This window comes from Cervus canadensis, chromosome 4, assembly GCF_019320065.1.
Source record: "Cervus canadensis isolate Bull #8, Minnesota chromosome 4, ASM1932006v1, whole genome shotgun sequence".
Taxonomy (NCBI): domain Eukaryota; kingdom Metazoa; phylum Chordata; class Mammalia; order Artiodactyla; family Cervidae; genus Cervus; species Cervus canadensis.
Genome location: NC_057389.1, coordinates 97299908 through 97318761, shown reverse-complemented (window position 1 = coordinate 97318761; position 18854 = coordinate 97299908). Strand labels below are relative to the sequence as shown.

The following is an 18854-nucleotide window of genomic DNA, read 5'->3' as shown; positions in this document are numbered from 1 at the left end:
CTTTTATATTTTGTCCTACCTCCTTTCGAAGACAATGGTCTGCTTTTCTGGGCGCCTGATGACCTCAGCTAGCGATCAGAAGTTGTTTTGTGAAGTTTGCTCTGCATTCAGTTATTCTTTTGATGAATTTGTAGGCGAGAAAGTGGTCTCCCCGTCCTACTCCTCCACCATCTTGGCTCCTCCCTTCTCTCATTGTTCATACTACACATTCATGTTAGTTTTACAGGGTTCTGCTCCATCTTGCTTCTTTCCAGGATTTAGGCTGATGGAGGCTCCACCATCTAGAACCACCACTCCGGCCCTTAGAGGTTTCTGTCTAGCAATGACATGTATACTTCTACTAACAGTTCATTAACCAAGTAAGTCATATGGTCAAGCCTTTCCTCAGGAGGCCAATGTAAACATAAAAGAACAAAGAGTTTTACTCATCATCCACTTGTAAAAAAAGTTAAGTCAACAACCTACAACTGCAGTTGCCCACCAACAGTGTGCCCTGAGGAGAATTCAGGATGGATAAAAATAGGATGAAGAAGTCTCTGTTTTAGATATGAGGCTCCTAGACAGTTAAGATGCATATCTAAAGAAGGATTTCAAAAAGAAAAAAGATTTTCAATGACCCCAGATTCTTGCCTCTTCCCATATGTAGAAAATCACTAAAAATTTTTAATTTGAGATGTCTGTTCTCTATGATTAGCAGTAATGTTTTACCAAGACGTATACATGACTATATTTCTCAGAAAATTCGTATATGCAGTAGTTCCTCCCCTACCTCTTCTGAATTCCTCAGAGCTATCTGAGAGGCTGTCTCCCAGGCTATAGTCCTCAGTAAGGGTCCCTGAGTAAAACTGAAACTCACCGTTTGTACATTGTGTTTCTGTTGTTGTTTTCCCAGCTGACACTAGGAATGAAATCTTATGAGCCTGGAGAGAGAAGAACCAGAAATATCAAGTGAACAGTGAGTATGCCCACAAGGTTGGGTGTCTGTGTTTATAAGCACACGGGGAAGAGGACACGTCAAACCCTCTCGTGGTGGCTCTGCCGAGTGTCATTTAGCCTTTGAGCCTTCACCTCACAGCCAAGATTCTGTCCCGGGCAGTCAGGAGACAAAGCCGCATCCCCAGGGAGCACAGCCCAGTCAACAACACACACCGTGGGGGCTTACCTGCCAGCACAGTGGTGAGGAATCCGCCTGCCAATGCAGGAGACACGGGGTTCCGTCCCTCATCCGGGAGGACCCCACACGCCGTGCGGCAACCAGGCCTGTGTGCCTCAACTATTCAGCCTGTGCTGCACAGCCCGTGAGCCGCAACTGCTGAAGCCCGCACACATAGGGCCTGTGCCCGGCCGCGAGAGGAGAGGTGAGAGTGGCATCGCAGCTGGGGGGCCACCTTGCTCTGCACAGCCGCGAGGACGCAGCGCAGCCAGAGCATCACAGCCCACACCGCACTGACGCACTGGTGCTTCTCACTTCTCGTATTCTCCCCACCCCGGGGTGTTCCCTTTCGGGGCTACATCTGCCAACTGATGGCACCCCAGTGTTTTTGTCCTAGAATTTGACCAATAGTTATTTTAGAGTCTCATATCACTAAGTCACATGAGTCTGCCCTATGTCCCTGGACTAGAATAAAAGAAAAGTGAGGTGCGTGGTTAAGCAAAGTCACTGGGAGTGATACTGGCAGTGGGTTGGGGGTTTCCCAACATTGAGTAGACGAGCCATGGTTTGGGGGATAGTCACAAGCCAGGGGACCGGGGTTGGAAAAGAGTAGAAGGGGTTATAAAAGTTCAAGCAGTTAGGTTCAATGACTGTTTCAGGGTCAAACCGCATTTCTGGGTGCTACAGCATCCCTGTCTCAATGGGACCTTTCAACAAGACCAAGTCTCCAAGAAACAGGCTCAAAGATGTGCATGGTCAGAGATCCAATGACTGGGCATAGTGGAACTAGACTCCAGGATGTGTCCAAAACCCATATCCCTTCCTCCACTCCAGCCAGTGGGAGAACCAAGGGCATCTGGCCAAAAGGAACACTAAATTAGTTGCAACCTCCAGCAAAGAAGGTGCAACTACACTCCAGGACTGTTGTGAGGGAAAAGTCTTGGGCTTCTGGCTGACCCCAGGAAGAGGAGTCCCCCAGAAGCTCAAAGAAGTCTCAGGAGCAAGAACATGAAAACCAATCCGGAGTCCTACCCAGACCCAGGTATGTGCTGCCCCTCCAGGAGGCACAAGCCACTCCAGACTCCACGTAACCAGCAGGGGGTGCCCCATCCCCACGCTCCCACCTGAACCCTGAAGGTAGGCTGGGCCTAGAGACTTGATTCAGCCCGGGAAGTCCTTTTCTTGCTAGTGCATTGAAAATGGTTGGAAACCATTGTTCTTGGTTACCATTGTGGGATTGCACTGGGGCAGGATGAGGACCCCTGCCCTTTAAACACAAACCACACTGTTTGACACATTTATAAACCTGTATCGTTTTGATACAAGGAGAAGGAAATGGCAACCCATTCTAGTATTCTTACCTGAAGAATCCCATGGACAGAGGAGCCAAGCTGGCTATAGTCCATGGGGTCGCAAAGAGTTGGATACAACTAAGTGACTAACACATCATTTTGATAGAGTATTTGTTCTGTATCTTACTTGGCCTGGATTCCCCTGAAAGCAGAGCTTATGGGATGTTGATTGAGTAGGTGACCATGAGGAGCATGAGCAGTAGAGAGACAACTAACGTAACCCCTGGTTACCAAACTGGTCTTTGCATTCAGTCCCCTAGGTCATTCTGGGGCACACCATGAAATGTCTCCAAACCATCCTGCTGGGGAGGAGAGAAGGAATTTATATATATATAAAATATATAATTTCTTTATTTTTGGCTGTGCTGGTCTTTGTTGCTCCACTTGGGCTTTCTCTAGTTGAAGTGGGTGAGCGGAGACTACTCTCAAGCTGTGGTGTGTGGGCTTCTCATCGTGCTGGCTTCTGTTGTTGCAAAGAACGGACTCTAGGGCTCTCGGGCTTCAGTAGTTGCAGTTCACAGGGTCAGTAGTTGCGATGCACAGGCTTAATTGCTCTACGGTATGTGAAGTCTTCTCAAACCAGGGATCGAATTCATGTCCCCTGCATTGGCAGGTGGATTCTTAACCACTGGACCACCAGGAAAATCCGGAGAGAAGGAATTTATCCATTGGCTCCTGTCCCCTTCTTCCAGCACAAGTCTAAAGGGAGCTTCTGTCCACTTGTACCTGTGCAAAACCTGCTTAGGATGGTCTCCCAGTAAGGGCTAGAAGAAAGATGAGTGAGGTTAAGAGAGTCTGAAGAGGTACACATGAACTCAGAACCCCTCCTGAGAAAGGGACCTGAAGGAAGCAAGAGGACCCTAAGGAAACACAATTACTACCAAGCTCTTCACATCAGGGCCATTTATACTAGGGGAAAGTTGGTATGTGTTTGGGATAGATTCTGGAATGTGGGATTGCCTGGTTAAAGGGTAAAGGCACATGCAATTTTATCAATACTATATGTCAAATCTTCATGCTCAGAAGGTTGTACCATTTTGCATTTTCCCCAACAAATTATGTGCCAGTTTCCTCACAGCCTTGCCAATGAAGTGTGTTGCAAAAACCTGGGTTTTTGCTGGTCTTGCAGGTGAGAAATGACATCTTAGGACACTTTCATTTTGTATTTCTGTTATTATGAGCAAAATTGAGCACCCAACTTGTGCCCAAGAATTTTCATGGCACTAGGCTATGGCACCCCGCTCCAGTACTCTTGCCTTGAAAATCCCATGGATGGAGGAGCCTGGTAGGCTGCGGTTCATGGGGTCGCTAAGAGTCGGACACGACTGAGCGACTTCACTTTCGCTTTTCACTTTCATGCACTGGAGAAGGAAATGGCAACCCACTCCAGTGTTCTTGCCTGGAGAAGCCCAGGGACGGGAGAGCCTGGTGGGCTGCCGTCTATGGGGTTGCACAGAGTCGGACACGACTGAAGTGACTTAGCAGCAGCAGCAGCAGGCTTTTCACTGGGCCTCCCAGGTGGCGCTAGTGGTAAGGAACCTGCCTGCCGATGCAGGAGACCTAAGAGATGCAGGTTCATTTCCTGGGTTGGGAAGATCCCCTGAAGGAGGTCATGGCAACCGACTCCAATATTCTTGCCTGGAGAATCCCCATGGACAGAGGAGCCTGGTGGGATACAGTCCATGGGGTCACAAAGAGTCGGACATGACTGAAGCGACTTAGCACACACACACGCAGGCACTTCATTGCAATATTAATTATATTAGCTAATGACAAGAAATACAAAACTACAATGAGAGACCACTTCACACCCATTAGGATAACAACTATTAAACAAAACAAAAACAAATAACAAGCATTGGTGAAGATGTGGAGAAATTGGAGCCCTTGTGCAGTGTTGGTGGGAATGTAAAATGATACAACCACTATGGAAAAGAGCGGTTCCTTTAAAAAAAAATAGCACACGATTACTTTATGACCCAACAATTCAACTGGGTGTGTATCCTAAAGAATTGGAAGCAGAGTTTCAAAGAGATATTTGCACACCCATAGTCATGCAGCATTAGTCACAATAGCCAAAAGGTGGGAGCAACCCACATAACCATTGGAATGGATAAGCAAAATGTGATGCGGCCATACAACAGGATATTATTCAACCTTAAAAAAGCAAGGAAATTCTTACACATGCTGCAACATCGATGACTCTTGAGGACATTGTGTTAAGTGAAATAAGCTGGTCACAGCAGGATGAATACTGTATGATTCCACTTACATGAGGTACTTAGACAAATTCATAGAAACAGAAAGTATCAGTAGAATGATAGTTTACCAAGGGCTGGGTGGAGGAGGGGGAAATGGAAAGTTGTTGTTTAATGGCTACAGAATTTCAGGGAGTTTTTTTAAAGTAATGTTATTTATTTAATTTATTTATTTTTGGCTGTGCTTGGGTCTTTGTCGCTGCGCATGGGCTTTCTCTAGTTGCAGCAAGCAAGGGCTGCTCTCTAGCTGAAGTGCACCAGCCTCTTTTGTTGCAGAGCACAGGCTCTAGGGTGAGTGGACTTCAGTAGTTGTGGGGCACTGGCTCGGTAGCTGTGGCACCCGGGCTTAATTGTCCCGAGGCATACGGAGTCTTCCCAGAACAGGGATTGAACCAGTGTCCCCTGCATTGGTAGGTGGATTCTTGACCACTGATCATCAAGGAAGTCCCAGAATTTCAGCTTTGCAATTTGAAAAGAGTTCTGGAAATAGATGGTGGTTACAGTTGCACAAGAAAGTGAATGTACTTCATGCCACTGAACTATACATTTAAAAAATAGTTAAGATGATAGGTTTTGCTTGTACTTCATCACAATTTTAAAAGAGACAAGAAAAATGTAAACATTAAATACATAGCAGTTGGTCCTTTAATGGACCGGAACCTGGTGGTCCAGAGTCGACAATGAGAAAGTGAAAGAAGGTAAGAGGCGAATATTCCCTGGGTTACGCAGCTGGCTTTCACGTTCCAGGGAATCAGCCAGAAATAGAGAGATAAAGAGAGCGAGAGGAAGAGAAAGAAAGAAAGAAAGACACAGGACCAAAGCTCTGATGGAGCAAAGGTGTTTTCATCAACATGGCGTGGGCATATATACTGTCTTACGAGGTAGTTATTCTCAGCAAAGATAAAGATTAAAATTCCAGACTTACAAAACACAAGGCATCCCTATTAAAGAGAGAAGAGGGTACTTATCGCTATAATGAGAAACTAACAAAGGAAATGTCTGGATTCCTCAGCCCCAGGGAAAGGTGTGCCTCTCCTCTTAATTACTGAATATTCAGGAATTAATAAGGGCCAGAGGGTTCCTGACCTGCCTCTTGAGAAACCTGTATGCAGGTCAGGAAGCAACAGTTAGAACTGGACATGGACCAACAGACTGGTTTCAAATAGGAAAAGGAGTACGTCAAGGCTGTATATTGTCACCCTACTTATTTAACTTATATGCAGAGTACATCATGAGAAATGCTAGGCTGGAAGAAGCACAAGCTAGAATCAAGATTGCCGGGAGAAATATCAATGACCTCAGATTTGCAGATGACACCACCCTTATGGCAGAAAAAGAAGAGGAACTAAAAAGCCTCTTGATGAAAGTGAAAGAGGAGATTGAAAAAGTTGGCTTAAAGTTCAACATTCAGAAAACTAAGATCATGGCATCTGGTCCCATTACTTCATGGCAAATAGATGGGGAGACAGTGGAAACAGTGTCAGACTTTATTGTTTTGGGTTCCAAAATCACTGCAGATGGTGATTGCAGCCATGAAATTAAAAGACGCTTACTCCTTGGAAGGAAAGTTATGACCAACCTAGATAGCATATTGAAAAGCAGAGACGTTACTTTGCCAACAAAGGTCCGTCTGGTCAAGGCTATGGTTTTTCCAGTGGTCATGTATGGATGTGAGAGTTGGACTGTGAAGAAAGCTGAGCACCGAAAAATTGATGCTTTTGAACTGTGGTGTTGGAGAAGACTCTTGAGAGTCCCTTGGACTGCAAGGAGATCCAACCAGTCCATCCTGAAGGAGATCAGTCCTGGGTGTTCATTGGAAGGACTGATGCTGAAGCTGAAACTCCAATACTTTGGCCACCTCATGTGAAGAGTTGACTCATTGGAAAAGACGCTGATGATTGGAGGGATTGGGGGCAGGAGGAGAAGGGGACGACAGAGGATGAGATGGCTGGATGGCATCACCGAATTGATGGGCATGAGTTTGAGTAAACTCCGGGAGTTTGTGATGGACAGGGAGGCCTGGCGTGCTGCGATTCATGGGGTCTCAAAGAGTCGGACACGACTGAGCGACTGAACTGAACTGAAGAGGGTTCCTGACAGATCCAAAACAGCACACAGGAAGCCTCTTGTTAAATGCTTCCTGACACGGAGTGAAATAGATTATGCAAACCTTACGCAATAGAATGGGCTTCCCTGATAGCTGAATTGGTAAAGAATCCACCTGCAATGCAGAAGACCCCGGTTTGATTCCGGGATCGGGAAGATCTGCTGGAAAAGGGATACACTACCCACCCCAGTATTCTTGGGCTTCCCTTGTGGCTCAGCTGGTAAAGAATCAGCCCGCAATGCGGGAGACCTGGGTTTGATCCCTGGGTTGGGAAGATCCCCTGGAGAAGGGAAAGGCTACCCACTCCAGTATTCTTGCCTGGAGAATTCCATGGACTATCCAGTCCATGGGGTTGCAAAGAGTTGGAGACGACTGAGCATCTTCCACTTTTACCCAATAGAACACACTGCAGCTATGAATGCTGCAGCTATGTATTGCTGAGACATTACCTGCAGGATAGGTCATTCGGTGAAAAAAGTAAGGGTATTGGGCTGTAACCCACAGGCCTGCAAGCCTTGTAATTGCCCAGCCATGAGCCTAAAGAAAGAGCCCAGCAACAGTGACAGAAACATCAACAATTTATTGGGTAGGGATTCTTAAAAGTCTCAAGCAAAGTCCTGGAGCAACATCCCACTGTGTGCAGCAGAGGGCAGAAAGACAGGAATAGCCGTCTTCACTTGTGAGGGGAGAAGGAGGATACTATAGACAAGGGGGAATTGACATTAGGCTGCTTCATCAGTGACCAGGGAAACCAGTGAATGGGGCAGGCAACAAGCACGTAGGCAGTTACTGACTCAGCCCTGTGATTAAGAGGACTGGGTAGTCAGGTGAGTAGGGGGTATGTGAAGCAAGGACTGGTCAAGTGGGGAATGTACAGAGGGCGAAAGAACAGCCATTTTCAGTGGCCTGACTCTACAAAGGGGCTTTACAGATTTTACCATATGCTGCAGTATCCAAGAAAGAAAAGAAATGCAAGTATATATGCTTGTATTTTCAAATAGAAACAACAGAAGTATATTTAAAATTTTAATATAAACATTTACCTAGATGGGGAGGAAGGATCATGGTAGAAGGTACAAGGGTATAGCTAGACATATATGTACACACCTTGCTTCATAGTTCTGTCTCTGGAAATGTATAAAGGTGCACACAATTTTTAATTTAATCAATATAGAATTAGTTGGATTGATTTCTCTGCAGTCTTAGTAAGCACAGCCATAGCCTCAGAGGAGTATGGATAGTGATTTTTGAGATTTCATCCACTGATGTGGGTATTAAAAAAACACAGAAAATAACAAGTATTGATGAGAATGTGGAGAAACTGGAATTTTCGTACATTACTGGTAGGAATGTAAAATAACTGCTTTGGAAAATAGCCTGACTTCCTCAAAAATTTAGACACAGAATTAGGGTACTCAAGAGAAATGAAAATACATGTCCTCAGATGGTGGGGGAGTTTAGGGGAGAATAGATACATGTATGGCTGAGTCCCTTTGTTATTCACCTGAAACTATCACAGCCCTGTTCATCAGCTATACACCAATACAAAATAAAACATTTTTTAAAAAGAAAAAACACATCTCCACAGAAAGGCTTGTACACAAATGTTCTTAGCGGCTTTTTTTTTTTAATAGCCCCAAACTAGGAAAAACCCAAATTTCTACTGATAGGTGAATACATAAGCAAATTGTGGTATTTCCATACAATGTAATATCACTCACTGTAAAAAGGAATGCTGACGTACAGAACAATATAGATTAATCTCAAAATAGTAATGCAGGGTAAAAGAAAGTAGAGACGGGTTTTTTTTTAGTACATATTGAATAAATCCATTTGCAGAAATTTCTAAAAAATGAAAACTATTAATAATTTATATGTGATGAAAAGTAGAGTAGTCGTATCCTGGGGGAGGGGTAGGAGGGACGAATTACTGAGGAGCACAAAGAAGTTTGGGGGGTAATGAACATATTCATGGCTCGATTGTGTTGTTGGTTTCACAGGTATATATATAAGCCAAAACTCATCTGATTATATACTTCAAATATGTGCAATTGTTTACAAAAAGTAGATGAGATAATAAATAATACTTAATTTTTTTTTTTTTTTTTTAAGCAGACCCACCATAGGGAGCAGAGATCTGGGAATTAACACCCCAAAGAGAAAGAAAGTTACAATCATGAAGGGGCAGCTGTGAGGGGCAAAGTGAACAGGGAGATGACCAGAAGGGTGCAAACCCATCTGATTAGCTCAAGGACTGTAGGGCGTGACCCCGGGTGACATGACAGACCCTGTCATCTGAGGTCCCCCATCAACTAGATATAAGGAGGGGAAGAGAAAGGGGAAGAAGGTGGCAGCAGAAGCCAAGACTAGCCAGAGGCTGACCACTGGCTCAGCTGGCTTCCCCATCCTGAGGAGAGTGTCTACCCAGGCCCAGCTTCCCAGAAAGCAGCACCCTTTCTTCTCAAGCTAGACACAGGGACCCGCGGCCCTGCACCCCGTGTCTCACCTGGTAGGGGTCACTGTGGTGCCCCAGCGGCTTCCGCTTCCTCCTGGGGTCCTCCAGCGGCTCTGCCAAACAGGGAGAGGGGCAAGGAGACCTTTCCCCTCGCCACCTCTTCCTCGGCTTTCGCCCTTCCTGAGGGGCGGGCCCGGGAAGCCTCCCCTGGAGGGGAGGGGGTGACAACCTGATCTGACCTCGCGGTCCAGTCCTCCTCCTCCTCGAGGGCGACAGTTGCTGAATCCCGGATTTCTGATTGTGGGGTCTGAACCCCAGATATGTGAACGGGGAGAGGCTGAATCTGATATCTGAATTCGTGGGGAATGAACCCCGGACACTGGTGCGCGCAGGGTCCTGAACCCCAGATTTTTGAAATCCTATGAAACAGAGCCCCAGGTTTAGAGAGGTTGGGACCCGAGTCCCGGATATCTGGAATCTCAGGGGCTGATACCCGGATATCTGAGAAGCGCGGGGTCAAGCCCGGAAATTCGGGACCAGGGGACTGAGCCCCAGGTCTTCCGCCACCGACAGGGGGCCTACCCGAGGCCCCTCTCACGCCGGGGTCCGAGGGTGACAGCCCCCACTCCCGCCCCAGCCCCCTCCCTTTCCCCTTCTCTCTCCCGAGGATAGCTGAAAGATTGTAGCGAAGGGCGGTCCCCGTGCCCTCTCTCCCTCTCCTCTTCTCAGTCTCAGCCTCTCTCCGCACCACAGCCCTGGTCTCGTCCCGGTCTCCCTCTCCCTCTTCCTCCCAATTCCAAGATCTGTTAAAAACAATGAATGTTGTAAGTATTTGGAGGATATAGTCTATCAAATTAGAAGTGTATTTCTATTTTTAGTTTATGATGAGATAGTGGTAAAGAATCTGCCTGACAATGCAGGAGACACAGTAGACTCCAGTCTGATCTCCTGGAGTAAGAAATGGCAACCCACTCCACTATTCTTGTCTGGAAAATTCCATGGACAAAAGACCCTGGCAGGCTACAGTCTATGTGGTTGCAAAGAACTGGATACAACTGAGTGACTGAGCACACATGAGCACAAAGTATTTGTCAAATACATTTTTGGCATCTACTGAGATTATCCTACACTTTTTCTCCTTTAATCTGTCTATATGGTATATTACATTTATAGATTTTCTAACACTAATTCATCATTTTATACCTTGGATAAATTAAGTTTAATAGTGACACTGTAATTTGAATGCACTGATGATTTGTTAATTCTTGGGAAATTTTGCATTTATCTTTTATTTCTAATTTCTAGTTTAACTGCTTCTGTCTTCTGGTGAGAATGGCCTGTGGGTTTCTTTCTCATACAGTCCTTGGCTGGTTTTGACCTCAAAGCTGAGGAATGTTCTCTTTCTGTTCTCCAGATAAGTTTGTTCTTTTATGGTTGGAATGATCTGTTCCTTGACAGTTTGGTGGAGCCTGCCTCTGCAGACATCTGGGCTTGGTATTTTTTTGTGTGAGGAGATTTCTAATTACTAATTAAAGGTTACAAGGTTACAAGGAGAATTAAGGCTTCTTTTTTCATTCCTTTGAAAAGAAATTTATTACAGAAAATATCAGTCATACACAAGATTAGAGAATAGTCTGATGAACCCTCATGTACCCATCACCCAGCTTCTGTAACACTTAAGACCAAATCTTTTTCATCTGTACATTTACACACTATACCTACTCATTCCAAGACATTGGAAACAAATTCCAGACATCTTATCTTTTTATCTGTAAATATGCCAGTAAATTGCTCTTAAAGAAGATTTTTAAAAATAATCTAATGCTTATATATCACACCTACAAAAATTTAGCAATTCTTTTTTTTTTTTTTTGGTCACACCATGTGGTCTGTGAGATCTTAGTTCCCTAACCAGGGATCAAATGCAGGTGCCCAACAGTGGAAGTACTGAGTCCCCACCACTGGACCACCAGGCAATTTCCTAGCAATTCTGCAATATTATCAAATATCCAAGTCTGTTTTTAATCCTTCCCTTATTGTTTTGCATTACTTTTTTTGGTAGTGGGTTTTTTGTTGTTGTTTGGTTTGCTTGAAGTCAGGCATCAAATAATGTCCGTTCATTGTAACTAGTTCATATGTTTCTTTATAGGTCTGCTTATGACTCAAGGGTTAGGCCCCACTCCCCTATCTGCCCATCACTTTTTCTGCTACACAGAGGCTGCACCCCAAGCCATCGACTTGCCTTTACTTTCTCTCTGGAGAGTTGTGCGACCACTCCTATGACCCTAGGACATGGATCTCAAAGTTCCAAACCCACCCCCAGTCCCTGTTGAATATACAGAGACTCCATGACCCTGTTTCCCTTACTTCAAGCCAGCCCTGGATGATTAGAGCTAGGTTGGACATAGATCAGTTGAAAGCAGACTGATGATACTACAGTATTGTTAACCTTTTGTAGGTGCAGTATATTAGGAGGGGACAGAAAGCAGCAGACACACCACCGGTGTGGTGGCTCCTAAGCAGGCAGGAACCAAGGTTCCTAAACTGTGCTCCAGAGACAGCTGGTACTGATTCCTGCCCTAGCCCACTCCTGCTCCGGGGTCCCATGCAAGGCCCCCTCCCTCTCTGTCAGCACCATTCCTAATGACCAAGCAGGCTCTGTGGGCCTTTGGTCCCTGCCCATCCCCTCTGGGTGCCACGGACTTCTGTGGTAATCCCACCCACACGTGTACAGATGTGCACAGAACACCCGTGGGCACCAGGGAAACAGGTGGTGTTCTGGGAAACACCCTAGATCAACTGTGACGTGAAAGTTGCTCAGTCGTGTCCGAATCTTTGCGACCCCAAGGACTATGCAGTCCATGGAATTCTCCAAGCCAGAATGCTAGAGTGGGTAGCCTTTCCCTTCTCCAGGGGATCTTCCCGACCCAGGGATTGAACCCAGGTCTCCCACGTTGCAGGTGTATTCTTTACCAGCTGGGCCACCAGGGGAGCCCAAGAATACTGAGGTGGGTAGCCTATCCCTTCTCCAGCGGATCTTCCCAACCTAGCAATCAAACCAGGGTCTCCTGCATTGCAGGCGGATTCTTTACAACTGAGCTATCAGGGAAGCCCCAACAGATCAGCTGGGTCCCAAAAGGCAAGAGGGCATAGCCCCAACCTAACCCATGCAAGGCCAGTGCCTTGGCCCTCCCGAACACATGACCATTGTCTACACCTGCTTGGAAGTCACATCCTGCTCCTCCCTCCTTTTATCCTACATGTATTCTAGAAAGCACTTCTATCCTGGGATTTGCAGGTTGTTTTGTGGTCACATACTTTTTTTCAGATAGTCTGCTTTTCTTCTTCTTCTTTTTTTTTTTTTTTGTCCCCACCCCTCCTTTTCTTCTTAAGAGCTGTTTTGCTTGGTTTTTACGCTCCTTTAGCTAATATTCTATTCCAGCCCCCAATCTCTACACAGTTACCACCAACCATTTTTTTTCTCTTTTTTTATTGTGATAAAATACACATGACAAAAAATTTACTATCTTAATCATTCTCCAGAGTTCTGTTTGGTGGTATTAAACATATTCACATTGTTGTATAGTCGTCACCACCGTCCATCCTCTTGATTCTTCATCTTGTAAAAGCAAAACCCCTGACATTTTCACTGGCTCATGTTACTGTCCCAGCTGCCATTTATCACCTGGACTGATGGGCTGGGTTAAGTGCAGAACACTGCGCCTGCTGGGCTTGATTCCAGTTCTGGCATTTGCCTCCTGCTAAGGACTGAATGTGTCCATAGCATATGTCAAAACCCTACCCTGCAATATGATGGAATTAGGAAGTGGGGCCTTAGGAGATGATTCAGATTAGATGAGATCATGACAGGGAGCTCACATGATGGGATTAGGGCCTTTCTGAGTGTCACTAGAGAGTTAGCTTCCCACCTCTGCTCTCTGCCATGTGAGGATACAAGAAGTTGGCCATCTGCAAGAGGGTGTCACTTAATCATGCTGGCACCCTGATCTAAGATTTCTACCCTCTAGAACTATGAGAAACTAATTTTGGTTGTTTATAAGCCCCTCCCCCCAGTCTATGAAATTTTGTTATAGCAGCCTGAACTAAGACATCCACAAAAGGTCTGAATTTGGTCACATTCATTTCTCTGCATGCCATACATCAGCATCTCACATTGTCCAGTCTCCTTGTTGATATCTGTGGTTGGTGCAGATCTTGCTCCATGTTCTTGGGTATGGAAGATATCTGGTTTTTAAGTGCTTATCAATAACTCAATTTATAGGTCAAACCTGCCACTCTACTGCAGTCATGGAAAAACTTGTCTATTTGGAGCATTTCTTACCCACCTTTCCTAGGATGTATCTAAATACTGATTTAATATTAAGTAAGGCTTTTTAATAGCAAGACTGTCAGATCTCTGCTGGCATGTCTCATCCTTGTTCCCCACACTTTCTATCACTTATTCTCTACCTCCATTGGCTGCCCATTTATTCTGCACCCAAGAACACTGTGACCTATTACTATCATCACCACAGATCTTATAGAAGCAAGGCCCCTCAAGTTACCACTCCAATCTTGTGCAAAGTATGATAAGAATGCCCCCCCGGCTTCTGATTGGTAAAAATCACCATCTGGAGTGGTTAAATGCCATTCCTGAATCCCATCATCCCCAGTGACACCAAGGAGCCCAGTTCCACAGAAGCATTTCCTGCTTTCAAACCAGGCCTACGGGGGACAGCCATCAATACCTTCTAAATGAAGCAATGCCCACCCCCACCTCCCAACCACTGTCATATTTCTTCTGCCTTAGCCAAAGGAGCATCCTCTGGGAAGCTCCCAGAGAACAGAGTCAAATGGTGAATCTTCTGGCCTCATGTAATAAACTCATTCTAATATTTCTACTTCCCTGTAGCCTTCAGACCCCTTTAAAGAACTCAGCCAAGGCAATTCTGGCATCTCCACCTCACTGACCTTAGGCTACCATCATGTCCAAGTTACCAGAGTCATCCAGCAGCACATTAGGATGAGTTCTGGGTGTTCTAGGCAGAACATTACATCTTGAGTCACAGGAAATGCTCCCATTGCAATCAACTTCCTACCCAGTCTTATATACCCTCTCACCACCATCAGTTACCCTCAAGATCCCCTCCCTCGTCCGTTACCCTAGAGGTCCTGTGGTTAGGTATGTCCTGCAAACTTTTGGGTGATCAAATAGTGACTGTGCTTCATGGCTTGGATATGCTGAGACTCAATGCTAGTTACTGGTCTAGAGGCAATAAGAGGTGGAGCTTCAGAAGGATTAGCATTGTTTTATAAGACGTCTACCTCATCTACCTTGGTGAGATCGTTGCACTGTCTCCAGGAAAAATGAGGCTGTTCTTTTCTATCAAGCAAGGGAGTAGCTGATGCTGGCCAGAAGGGTTCAGGAGCTCTGAGGGTTCAAGGTTCTTAGATACATCCACCCAAATATCCCCAAGCCAGGCCTTAGGGTCCCATTCCTTCTCTTTAAAAGGCTTGAATTTAGTACAGGAAAGCTGTTAAGGATGCACAGGTCTCCTCTGCAGCTCTGTTGCCCTTGATTAAGTCTTGAGCCTTGTTTCATCACTCTTACTTCCTGGCCACAGAAGTGAGCATTTCTTTACACGTTGCCTTGGGAGACTTTCTGGCTTTCATATCATGCGCTGAGTGGAGTGGGCTAAGAGCCTTTCATGTTTTCTTCAAATCTTCTAAGGCAATTTGGAAAAGTTAACCACCTTCATAATCCTTGTAATTACAGCTGCCTTTATATCTTTCAAGTGCCCGAGCTACTAACTATACAAGCGAAACTTTCCCTTCAACTTCTATCTCCTTTCAGTCTACCAAAGATAAGAGTCTTACGCTAGGGATAACTAGCATCCTACTCAACAACAGTGGTGAGAGGCCTCTGTTGTCTTTTGAATGGTGGGTGATCTAGTTGTAGATTCCTTTCCGTATGGCCCGCCTTCTAGTGCTACTTCCTACTGTCTTAGGTTCAATCCCCATAAAAGCAGAGCCTAATCCTAGAACTTGGGTGCAGTTTATTTGGTAGATGATCCCAGGAACTGAGAAAGAAAGAGTGAGGGAAGTAGCAGAAGGAAAATTCAACAAAGTGTGTTTTGGTATCTGTTTTCTACTGGAGGTTGCCCCAGAAGGCATTAACTCTCCTACATTCTCAGGCTACATTTGTGGGTTGAGAGAGCTGTTGAGGCTTAGGAGAAAGCCCAGAAGCAGAAAGGCACTTACTACACTAAGATACAAAGGAAAAATACAGAAAAAAACCCTTGGCTCAATGGTAAAGAAACTGCCTACCAACGCAGTAGCCATGGGGGACGTGGATTCGATCCCTGCATTGGGAAGATCCCCTGGAGAAGGAAATTGCAATCTACTCCGGTATTCTTGCCTGGGAAATCCCATGGACAGAGGAGCCTGGTGGGCTACAGTCCACAGGGAAACAAAGGACATGACTGAGTGACTGAGCATGCACGCACACACACAAGCATGCACACATGAAACTTACACTCCAGTTGGGGCAGAGTGGGTGGAGGGAGATTGACAGAATATAATATATAGCATGTCAAATGGTGACAAAGGCTAGAAAACAAAGCAAGAAAGGAGGGTAAGTGGTGCTGGTTTTGTTGGGTGTGGGGAGAATGTACGTTCTTTTAAAATAAAGTCGCTAGGGAAAACTTCACTGAAAAGCTGACATTTAAGTAGAAACCTGATGGAAGTGAGTAAAATCAGCACAACACTGAGAAGGAGCAACTGCGAGGTAGGAGAGAAATCAGAAGAGGGTAGTGCCCTAGAAGACTGGTGAAGACAAGGAGTCCACTGTAAGCATGCTGCTGATGGGCCTAGATGAGGAGGGAGGGCCGGACAAAGGCCTTACCAGGACTGGAGTCAGCGTTTATCCTCGACAAGAGAGGGCTCGGGAGAGTTGGAGGTGGGATTCAAAGCTGAGGGGAACTAAGAGCAAAGAGGGAGGGGAGGAATTGAAGACAGTGAATATAAACAATTTTGGGGAGTTTAGGTATAAAGGAAAGCAGAGAAATGGGGCAGTAGCTGGAAGGTAATATAGGATGAAGAAAGGACTTTTTTCCAAGATGGAAGACCTCCCAGGATTTCTACTTCCATTTCCCTTCACCTTTCCTCTTGCTGTAGACAAATGTACAGCCTTTTCCACCTCTCTTCCTCAAGCCCATAAAATATTTCTGCAAAGCTGTTCCCCAGAGAGTTCTGAGCTGTAGAAGAAGGCCACGAAAAAGCCCTTTGTTCCCACTTTCAGTGTTGTCACATTGCCTGAGGCAGTGAGCTTGCTGACTTAGTCAAGGGGTGAAACTCCAGAGCAGAAAGAACAAAGGCAGATTTCTCAAAATATCTTCCTCCTGATTTGATCTGGGTCCTTTATCCACTTGGATGCCTTTCCCTAAACATCTGGTTCTCCTTCTGTTGCTGCTCTGTCAGGGCAGATACTTTTCTCCATTCTAGAGAATCAACTATTTGTTTTCAAGTGCTCTGACCAAAGCAGCATTCCTCAGCTTCAGGCACTCTCGGATCACCTTCATGATTTTTGCTATTTCCCCATACTGAATAGTTTTTATCTCAGGTTTTAACGTAAAGTACTTTCCTCCTTAAAATCATTTTATTGCAGTGAAATTCACATAAGTCACTAACATGTACAATTCAGTGGCTTTTAGAATGTACACTTACAATGTTGTACAACCATTACACCTCAAAAACATTTTTCTTCAACTTGAAAGGGAAGCCTGCTCCTCTTATGTAGTCACTTCATCGTTCCCACTACCCCCCACCCCCGACCAGCTATGGATTTTCGTCTTCTGGATATTTCATACCAGCAAAATCACAACATGTGGTCCTGTGTATCTGGCCTCTTCCACTTAGTTTCTCCATCAGTGCCTTATATTGTGTTTTCCCCCCCTTTGTGTATTGTTTTGATTCCCTTCTCATTTCCTTTTCTGCATATTTTTTATTTTCTAAGTTATTCTCAAAGAAAATTTTATTTCACCACTACAACTATTCAAAATATTTTAATCCATGTTAATATAAATATTAATGCTGGCTTAAAACTAAATATTAAAAAAACTAAGATCATGGCATCCGGCCCCATTACTCTATGGCATAGAGAGGGAAAAGGTGGAAGTAGTGACAGATTTCCTCTTCTTGGGCTCTAAAATCACTGTGGATGGTGACTGTAGCCATGAAATCAGAATACATTTGCTTCTTGATAGGAAAGCTATGACAAACCTAGACAGGCTGTTGAAAAGCACAGACATGGCGCTCCTGTCCCCGGAGATCCTCTTCTCCCTTGCGAGAATGGGGCACGGAGATGAGATCGTTCTTGCAGACGTGAACTTCCCCAGCAGCTCCATCTGCAGAGGCGGCCCGGAGGAGATCCGCACCGACGGCCTGGGCATCCCCCAGCTCCTGGAGGCTGTGCTGCAGCTGCTACCCCTGGACACCTACGTGGAGAGCCCGGCTGTGGTCATCGAGCTGATACCCAGCGACAGGAAGAGGGGCCTGCTGACCCCAGTGTGGGCGAGCTACCAGTCCATCCTCTCCAAGGCTGGCTATGAGGGCTCCCTGGGGATGGTGGAGAGGTTTGCGTTTTATGAGCGGGCGAAAAAGGCTTTTGCTGTTGTGGCAACTGGGGAGACAGCCCTCTATGGGAACCTCATCCTCAAGAAGGGGGTGCTGGCACCCGAAGACCTGTGCCAGGCCTGTTGAAGACCACCCGCCCAGAGAGGAATCTACACCCCCGAGCCTGCCGAGGCCACCAGCAGACACGTCCGTCCGGTGGCCGTGTCCTGGCCCTCCCCAGCAGCACCCAAAGCTCGCCTTGCCAGGGTCCTGCGTGGGCCTCTGCTGACCAGGGCCAGGATTGTCCCGTTTATGACAATGATGCAAAAGTGAGGTGGTGTGCCCAACGCTGGGTCCAAAGCTTTAAACAGTAGTTCTTTCCTAACTAAAAAAAAAAAAAGAAAAGCACAGACATCGCCAACAAAAGTCCATATGATCAAGGCTATTCACGTAGGGTTGAATCATAAAGAAGGTGGAGCACTAAAGAATTGATGCCTTGGAACTGTGGTGCTGGAGAAGACTCCTGAGAGTCCCTTGGACAGCAAGGAGATCAAACCAGTCAATCTTAAGGGAAATCAACCCTGAATACTCGTTGGAAGGACTGATGCTGAAGCTGAAGCTCCAGTATTTTGGTCATCTAATGTAAACAGCCGAGTCATTGGAAAAGTCCTTGATGCTGGGAAAGATTGAGGGCAGAAGGAAAAGAGGGCGTCAGAGGATGAGATGGCTGGATGGCATCACTGATGCAATGGACATGAACTTGGGCAAACTTCAGGAGATAGTGAGGGACAGAGAGGCCATGTGATCACAAAGAGTTGGACACAACTGGGCAACTGAATAACATATATATAAATACAGAATTATTAAAATACAAAAGAGTACTACTCAAAATAAATGTTTTTAAGTTTAATGTCTA

The 18854-nt window shown here is 45.6% G+C and overlaps 1 protein-coding gene across 1 annotated transcript; it reads left to right on the top strand.

The window, feature by feature from the left end:
* Nucleotides 1-319: 319 nt before the first annotated feature.
* Nucleotides 320-18343, top strand: LOC122439330 (fucose mutarotase-like). Its single transcript, XM_043464405.1, has 3 exons — nucleotides 320-359; nucleotides 893-955; nucleotides 17590-18343. The coding sequence occupies exons 2-3, from the start codon at nucleotides 915-917 to the stop codon at nucleotides 18083-18085; spliced, it is 537 nt and encodes a 178-aa protein (XP_043320340.1). The 5' UTR covers nucleotides 320-359; nucleotides 893-914; the 3' UTR covers nucleotides 18086-18343.
* The last annotated feature ends 511 nt before the right edge of the window (nucleotides 18344-18854 follow it).